Source organism: Cyprinus carpio, chromosome A8 (genome assembly GCF_018340385.1).
Source record: "Cyprinus carpio isolate SPL01 chromosome A8, ASM1834038v1, whole genome shotgun sequence".
In the NCBI taxonomy this organism is placed as follows: Eukaryota; Metazoa; Chordata; class Actinopteri; order Cypriniformes; family Cyprinidae; genus Cyprinus; species Cyprinus carpio.
In genome coordinates, this window is record NC_056579.1 from 509,227 (window position 1) to 518,508 (window position 9,282).

Below are 9,282 nucleotides of genomic sequence, written 5' to 3' on the forward strand. Positions count from 1 at the left end.
GGAAACACGGTGTTAGCTTTCACTGTTATGCTGATGATACTCAGCTCTATATTTCTTCGCGGCCCAATGAAACATACCAATTTGAAAAACTAACAGAATGCATAGTCGATATAAAAAACTGGATGACGAGTAATTTCTTACTGCTAAATTCTGAAAAAACAGAGGTGTTAATTATAGGACCTAAAAACTCTGCATGTAATGACCTAGAACGTTGTCTAAGACTTGATGGTTGCTCTGTCAATTCTTCGTCATCAGTAAGGAACCTAGGTGTGCTATTTGATAGCAACCTTTCCCTAGAAAGCCACGTTTCTAGCATTTGTAAAACTGCATTTTTCCATCTCCAAAAATATATCTAAATTATGGCCTATGCTCTCAATGTCAAATGCAGAAATGTTAATCAATGCGTTTATGACCTCAAGGTTAGATTATTGTAATGCTTTATTGGGTGGTTGTTTTGCACGCTTAGTAAACAAACTCCAGTTAGTCCAAAATGCAGCAGCTAGAGTTCTTACTAGAACCAGGAAGTATGATCATATTAGCCTGGCTCTGTCAACACTGCACTGGCTCCCTATCAAACATCGTATAGATTTTAAAATCTTGCTTATTACTTATAAAGCTCTTAATGGTTTAGCACCTCAGTATTTGAATGAGCTCTTGTTACATTATAGTCCTCCACGTCTGCTGCATTCTCAAAACTCTGGCAATTTGATAATACCTAGAATATCAAAGTCAACTGCGGGCGGCAGATCCTTTTCCTATTTAGTGCCCAAACTCTGGAATAACCTACCTAACATTGTTCAGGAGGCAGACACACTCTTGCAGTTTAAATCTAGATTAAAGACCCATCTCTTTAACCTGGCTTACACATAGCACACTAATACGCTTCTAATATCCAAATCTGTTAAAGGATTTTTAGGCTGCATTAATTAGGTAAACCGGAACCGGGAACACTTCCCATAACACCCGATGTACTTGCTACATCGTTAGAAGAATGGCATCTACGCTAATATTAGTCTGTTTCTCTCTTCACCGTAGCCACCAGATCCAGTCTGTATCCAAGTCAGAGGGTCACTGCAGTCACCCGGATCCAGTACGTATCCAGACCAGATGGTGGATCAGCACCTAGAAAGGACCTCTACAGCCCTGAAAGACAGCGGAGACCTGGACAACTAGATGAGCCCCAGATACAGATCCCCTGTAAAGACCTTGTCTCAGACGACCACCGGGCCAAGACCACAGGAAACAAATAATTCTTCTGCACAAACTGACTTTGCTGCAGTCTGGAATTGAACTGCTGGTTTCGTCTGGTCAGAGGAGAACTGGCCCCCCGACTGAGCCTGGTTTATCCCATGGTTTTTCTCCATTCTCTCACCGATGGAGTTTTGGTTCCTTGCCGCTGTCGCCTCTGGCTTGCTTAGTTGGGGACACTTCATTTACAGCGATATCGTTGACTTGATTGCAAATGATTGCACAGATACTATTTAAACTGAACTGAACTGCATGATGACATCACTGAATTTAATGATGAACTGCCTTTAACTGTCATTTTGCATTATTGACACACTGTTTTCCTAATTAAAGTTGTTCAGTTGCTTTGACACAATCTTTTTTGTTAAAAGCGCTATATAAATAAAGGTGACTTGACTTGACTTGACTCTCTCTCTCTCACACACACACACACAGACACAGACACACACACACACACACACACACACACACACACAGCGGCGGATGGTTTAACACACTAACAGTGTGAATGTTTATTCTTCCTGCAGATATGAACAGATAAAGACGCTGAGAGCCGATCAATGAATATCTTCTGTTATCTGCTGATCCTGAAGAGTTGTTCCTATGTGAAGTTATTAATTCATCTTCTACCCATGTGACAGTTTCTGCTTCTGTGATGTGTGTCCTGAGGAAGAGACAACGAATGATAAAAGCAGATAAATGCAGTCGTAATGTTTTATGGCAGATATGATAGTGATGGAAGAGCTGAAAACATTGATGAGTGACTGAGGTTATGAAACACATGAAAGCGTTTCTCCTGAACTCTCCAGCTGAGATCAGTGACAGACAAACACGGTCCGGTCCGTATCCCAGAATCCCCTCCAGTTCTGACCACACTCAGCAAGAGGCTCGTCGTCGTTCTCGCAATAATGCATGGAGATACGTGACTGAATTCCTGTTCTCATGGGCTCAAGGTTCCTGCTGTATTGATTTTGTTGGCACATTATTAAAGCAGTGGGCCAACAGGAGCATGTTTTGTGTGTTACGCAACTCACACGTGGAGAGAAAAGGACATGCTGAGAAACAGCAAAGACAGAATCACACTGAATGGAACCTTCTAGACGCTGCAGGAATTGAAGGATAGCGTAAACAATGATAACACACTGTAAACATCTGCACCTACGCTAACTGCAAACCTTCAGTTCAGATGCTGCCACAGACTCTAATCATTGGCATTTCAACTCAGATGATATCAAACTGAGTCGACTCTCATATAACTTGAAGTTGAAACTGGTTAAATTATTTTGATGATTTAAAGTAATGAAAAACATATGCATCATTATTTAGTGCGCTTCTCTTCAGTTTGAGTATATTGCAGTGTTTTACATCAAAGCACACATTTCTCAATACTTTGGTCATGTTTTCAAAACTCCACATCACATTTACTCACTCACTCAGATACAAAACACACAAAAACTCCATGAACCTACACGCAAGTTCACAAACACTGTACAAAACTGATCCAACGTAAACTCAAAACCATCATACAAAAATTAATAATACAGACATTTGCTACATTTATACAATAATACCACAATGGAACATATTCTAAATGTAAAAAAACAATCTGATATAGTTCTTTCAGTTTCATTATCATCTGCAAAAGGAGAAAACGTTGTGCTGTAATGTAAACATGGACTATGAACAATTACTGCAGTGAATTATAAACAGCAGAAAGCGTCATTCTTGTTTTGTAAGTCATTTTACGAAAGCAAACATTGTATAATGCTGCTTGTTCCAGTTTTTATGTCGTGATAAAGTGTTTGTTTGCTAGCATTTGGAAGAATGATTTGAGTTGATTTGAGACTTCATGAAGTGTTTTGGTAGTTTTAGTGCATTTTGAATGTGAAATTCACTGCTGTATCAAGATGAGATTTGGTTAGGAGAACTGTGAAGAGTTACAAAAAAATGACTTTAGCATTGAGAAATGAGTCCTACAGTGATTACTGGAATCTGCTTGTTTTTCATTGAACTGATGCCTGTCTGCTTCAAGCTTTCCTCGTTTCTCCTGCAGCTGTGCTCATTCCTGGCCATCAACATGGAAAAGTTGATCAGTGTGAAGGAAGAATCTGGCAGACGTGCACGAACACGAATCTCAGAAGCTTCCAGAAGTCTGTTCGTTCAGAAACGTGGAGAAACAAGTTGATCAGATCACATGAGTCACGCAGAATCCACAGCATTCACTCTTGTTATCAGTGCTTAGATCAGACAATCGTTTGATTCAATTACTGGTTTGTTAATATTTTGATTTTATTTGATATTTTCTGCTTTCATGTTAATTTTATTCTTTATTTTGTGTAATATTTTTCTCATTTTTATTAATTTTTGTTGTTTTGAAATATGCACTGTAAAAAAAGTAAAATTAGTTCACAATGTATACTGTAATGAAATGTAGGAATGTTCCGTTTTGATTTTTTACAGATGTTTTATGTGTATTTTAAATTTTCACTTTAAGGTCTGTAAAATTAATGGATAATGTTCTGGCAGAAAAATTACCACATTTTATTCTTTCTTTTTATTATTATTATTTTTTTTTAAATGCATCTATTTAGTTTTAATGAATTTTTATTTATTATTGTTTAGTTTAGTTTTACTGATTTTAGTACATCAAGTTCAACTCAATGAAAATGAGAAATATGTTGAAAACTAGCTGGTTGCAGGTTATTTTTATACTTTATTTCAGTTCACATTTTTTTTATTATTATTATTTCAAGTAACAATATTTTCACTGGTTTTAGTTAAGTTAAGTGTAATGTGTGACTGTAGTGTGTGAAGATGAAACGAGGATGAGAACTAGTCTTCTAGAAGAGTCATCTGATCCATAACACAAAACACATCCATTCCTGAGAAATCAAGAACTGATAACCTGATGCATAAGTGGCTTTGGATAAAAGTGTACAACATGCAAGAATTAAGCAGATGAACACACACACACACTCACTCTCACACACACACACTCACTCTCTCTCTCTCTCTCTCTCTCACACACACACACACACACACACACTCACTCTCACACACACACACTCTCTCTCTCTCACACACACACACACACACTCACTCTCTCACACACAAACAAACACACTCTCTCTCTCTCACACACACACACACACTCTCTCTCCACCAAACACACACACACACTCACTCTCACACACACTCACTCTCACACACACTCACTCTCTCACACACTCACTCTCTCACACACACACACACACACACACACACTCACTCTCTCTCACACACACACACACACACAAACAAACACTCTCTCTCACACGCACACACTCTCACACACACACACACTCACTCTCTCTCTCTCTCACACACACACATACACACACACACACACACACACACACTCACTCTCTCTCTCTCACACACACACACACACACAAAAATAAAAACAAAAACAACAACATTTGGGAAATATTTTATGTACTTCAACATTAACACAAAAATGAATTTCCAGGAAAGATTCAGGTCCATTTTAAATAAAAGCTCCAGTTTACAAATGCAGAGACCATATTTATTCCATGAGACATCGATTACTGACGGTAAGATTCATACAAATAAACTCTTCCATTCAAACGCTCATCTGGAAATGTAATAAAAGCGCGAGTGTGTGGAGATGAGAGGCTGGCGATGATCAAACACACTGATGGAGTTCTGCTGAAGCGGGATGTCGTTGACGGAGGACAGCGCTTTCATTCGAGCGGACAAACAGATTCTCATGGCCACAGCTCTCATCCCGTAACAGTACAAAAGCGTGATTACACAGGTCACAGACACACAGGAATGCTGGGAGAACGGGCTCCTCTCAACAACAAAGAGCAGATTGACACGCGGCTCAACTAATGCAGCCTCGTCTGCCAGCGCTAAACTAGGCCACGATTAAGCAGCTTGAATTAACTCTTCCCGCTGTCCGTTGTGAATCTTAAAGAGTTGGATCAAGTTTTAAACATCAATTTAATGTGGAAATCTTGTTGTGCTTCTCAGTTGTTCTCCTGCGAAACGGTGGATTCCTGTAAGAAAGCGACACAAAAGTGATCAAATGAAAGCTCAAGCTCCCAATTAACAGATAAAGACACGCTTCAGAGCCGGCCTCAGTGGTGCGCTCCTATCTTATCTTATCAAAGCACAGCGCCGATGTTGAAACCCTTCAGTCCAGACAGGGCTCTGGTCAAGGTGAGCTTACGCAAGCTCTGAATGAGAGATAAGAGTGTGTTTGGCAGACATTATAACCTCCAGAGATCCGCAGGAGCATCGCTGAGAGAACACAGTGTGAATTACTGCACTGATAACAGCCTTTACAGCTCATCTGCTGATCAATAAATATTAACCTGATTCATCTTATCAGTGTTCGTTTATTAGCATCCACATACTATTAGAGTTCATCTTCATATTGTGAATTAGATGTTCGTTTCTGCTTTCTGCTTCAGTCATTTTGTTGTGTTTCTGTCATTTTTATTATGCATTTTGGTGATGTTTTTAAATATGTCTGTATAGTTTGTATTCATTAAGTACTGTAATGTCTTGTTAACTAGGTTAGAAGTTAGGTTAATATTATTAAGTTAAAATAAGCATTTTATATTTTACTTTATTTTCATGTCAGGTAAGACTTTTTTTAATGGTTTTAGTCATTGGAAGTTTATTTCTTTAAGCAAACAAGCACTCAAGTGCCTTCTAAAGTTACGAATTTAACGTACGTAGACAATTCAAACATGACGTAAAACATTTTGCAAATCAACAGCTTTTTCATCCCCTGTTCCAAGATAACAAAATCATCAAAGTGGCGCAAAGTATCAATAATAAAAAGCAAGTTTCCTGGCAGTATCAGCTAAAAAAAAACGATCCAGCTCAGTTGAGTGCAGAAGTTCTTCTCATAATGTGCATAAAACACAGCATTAAGATGAAAACGTGCAGACTTACATACGGCGTCCTCTCGCCGAACTTGCTCCAGAAGGTCATCTTGACGGTGTTGTGGTGACCGGTGCGCTGGTCGAAGGTCTGGCACGTCTGGAAGGGAGGGCTGTAGAGGTGCAGAGAGACGGCGGTCTCCGTGTGGCTCACGTTCTCCACTCGATGAAGGCCGATGGAGTCTGAAACACACAGCGAGTGAATCCGGTCAGAGACACTTCAGACCCAAGGCTCTGACTGATCAGGACTCACGCCGCTCCTCTCACCGTTGATGTAGGCGCACTGGTTCTCCAGCAGCACGCGCTGGGACTTCTGCTGCATGCCCCCCTGCAGCTTGCGGTCAGGCCAGTCGAACAGCGTCTCCTTCAGCTGACCCTGGAGCAGCTTCAGGAAGCAGTGCGAGTCCGTGTGATCGTGGATGCTGCTGCAAGCGTGCCAAACACAGGCCAACTCAGAAACACTCCTTCATCATAACTAGCGGTTCTTAGCTGCTTCATTTGTTCAGAGTTATTATGGGTCAAAGACAAAACGAGTGTCACGTCTAATCTAGTGATTTTATACACACTGGAATCAGTGCAAGTCAGGTGTCCACTTTAATGTTTCAAATAACGTCTGTGAAAACAAACTGTAAAAATATGGCTGAAATAATGCTGATCCTCATTCAGCTTGACGGATATATTTGTGAAAAATGAAACAGCACACTTATTCTGACCTGTGCTTATTAACATATAAGAAAAAATATGCGATCATACTAAATTTTACTATAAAAATCTTGATGACAACCTAGAGGTGTGAGCAAAGTTTAGCAAAAATTTTAAATTGCATTTAATTACTATTTTGGGGCTGAACTGTGATCTTAAACAGTCTTTAATGATTCTGGTGTGGAAGCCAGTTTCTGACAATGAATTAAAAAAAATCAGGAAATTGTGAATTTTTATCTCATAATTCTGACTTTATCCCCTCACAAAATATTTTCTTAAAGTTGTGATTTTATATCTCACTATTCTGAGAAAAAAAGTCAGAACTGCGAAATAAAAAGTTGCACTTATCTTGTTCAGATTTTTCAGTATATAAACTATTGTTACACTGAATGACATTTAAATGTGTTTTCTGTAAATCATGGTGAGAATCTATGACAGACATGAGCTTATGCTTCTTCCTACTCCTTTTCAAACATGTATAATTTTATAGTTTTGTGTTATTTATGACTATATGTGTATGTATGTGTGTATATATATATATATATATATATATATATATATATATATATCACATTCTAATGTGCAGGGAAAAAACCTTAAAGCTGTATTAAACTCTCATTGTTTTGATACTTGAAACCCTTTTTTGTCTTTGACTCTTATACGAGATTCATCTAGACAAGATTTTTTAAAAATTAGATGAAATTATTCAAATGTAAGGCAGCAAATGAATTGAAGATTTTAAGTTGAATTAGGTGGAAATGAACAAATATTAACCACAGATCAGAGATCCTGACACGCTATTTTCTTCATGTTCCACAGTGAATAATCACTTATGTTTTATGAGGTGACAGCGTTATTTTATCTGTGATTGAATCTGCTCCACTCTGCATTTATTAAAGGCTTTGGGAATATTATCTGTCTTTATGACTTCACTAATCACAAGACATTGGACTCTGCTATCTATCAGGACATTATCTGTCTGTTAATATCTCTAATTCATTGACGTGTGTTCAGTTATTGATCCACACATGAGTTCATGACATCAGGTACCTGCCGTGTCCTTCACCCCAGCACAGAATCATCAGGTTGAACTTTCCATTTCCCTCATTAACAAGATTCCTGGTGTATCTGGAAACACACATAAAAAGGACTTTAATTAGTCAGTTCAATGAAAAGACTTTTCCTTAAACATTCATCCCTCCTGTATGCTGATAATCTTTCGTGGTTGTTGTTGTTGTTGTTGTTGTTGGTGAATGCTGCTGACGTCACTTCGGTCATTAATATTCATGATCGTTTCAGTGAGCAGAGAGTGTGATGAGATCATGAGAGAGTGCTGCAGGACTGTGTTTGATGAAGCCGAGGGCAGCGGGTGTGCGCCAGGAGCCGCGCTCTGATTGGCCCGCCTCGACCCCGCCCCCTCTGCCGAAGCCACGCCCACTGACAACCCATCAGCGGAGGAAAAACTTCAGCAGCAGCGCATCCAGTTAAAAACAAGAGAAAACTGGACTCTTGGTGGACAATGGAGGAAGAAACAGTAGTGCTTTTTCATCTGATACAAAGAGGAAAACTATTCGAGCGATGTTTGGACTCATTAAAACCTAATTCACCTAAAGTTTGCGTCTGTTTTTGTGTCAAAGAAAAGTTTGCAACATAAAATTAAACATTTCTTATGTTAATTTCATTTGCATTTCTTAGTTATGTTAAAAATAAACAAACCTCAAATGCATTAACTATGGCAAAATAACTGTCTACACATAATTATTCTGCCATTAATAATAATAATAATAATAATAATAATAAAATTACCTGTACTGGTCAAATTTGGCATATTTCATCCACTCGTGCGGTTTACTCTCATAGGACTCCATGATGTTCTGCACCTCCTCCACATTAACACTGTCGCTTTCAAAGATCTTGTGGAGAGTCTGGATCAGATCCTCCAGAGTCTCGGGCTTGATGAGCTCGGTGTGCTCCATCTTCAGTGCTGTGCTGTTAGTGAGAGTTTCTCAGGAGTTCAGGCTTTTATACATGCTGCTGATCTTTGATGGACGAGACCACTGCTCAGAGACGCAGGGGCCGCCGACTGCACAACTCTACTGTAAACCTGCACTGTACAAGACCAAGACCTTCAGAAACCATGGATGCTTTAACAGACGAATATATGAGAGACAACAAATATCATTCTGGTTTTGTTTTTTGATCTTTATCAACGGAGCTCCCCGTTAGAGTTTGGATTGACCCGCTTTCCTCGAAACACATTATTAACTTCATATTTACCGATCTGAATTACCTTCATCATATCAGTCATATTTTATTTTGATGAAAAACATTTTTGTCGGTTCACGTGCCACTCTTAGAAATTAATCAGATTATTTCT

General features: G+C 38.9%; 1 protein-coding gene across 1 annotated transcript; it reads right to left on the bottom strand.

Annotated features, from left to right (window-relative positions):
* Positions 1 to 4,701: 4,701 nt before the first annotated feature.
* cdo1 (cysteine dioxygenase, type I) lies at positions 4,702 to 8,920 on the bottom strand. Its single transcript, XM_019097251.2, has 5 exons — positions 8,712 to 8,920; positions 7,956 to 8,033; positions 6,471 to 6,628; positions 6,217 to 6,386; positions 4,702 to 5,309 (listed from the first exon to the last, which is right to left on the bottom strand). Exons 1-5 carry the CDS (start codon positions 8,879 to 8,881, stop codon positions 5,280 to 5,282), a joined length of 606 nt encoding a protein of 201 aa, XP_018952796.2. The 5' UTR covers positions 8,882 to 8,920; the 3' UTR covers positions 4,702 to 5,279.
* Between the last annotated feature and the right edge of the window lie 362 nt (positions 8,921 to 9,282).

What these genes read in the sequence shown, in the direction of transcription:
- cdo1 (XM_019097251.2), bottom strand. Translation starts at nt 8,881, where the DNA reads ATGGAGCACACCGAGCTCATCAAGCCCGAGACTCTGGAGGATCTGATC. An exon ending in GCCAAATTTGACCAGTACAG is followed by an intron (nt 8,034 to 8,711) that starts GTAATTTTATTA and finishes GTGTGTTTCCAG; the next exon opens with ATACACCAGGAATCTTGTTA. An exon ending in TGGGGTGAAGGACACGGCAG is followed by an intron (nt 6,629 to 7,955) that starts GTACCTGATGTC and finishes GCACGCTTGCAG; the next exon opens with CAGCATCCACGATCACACGG.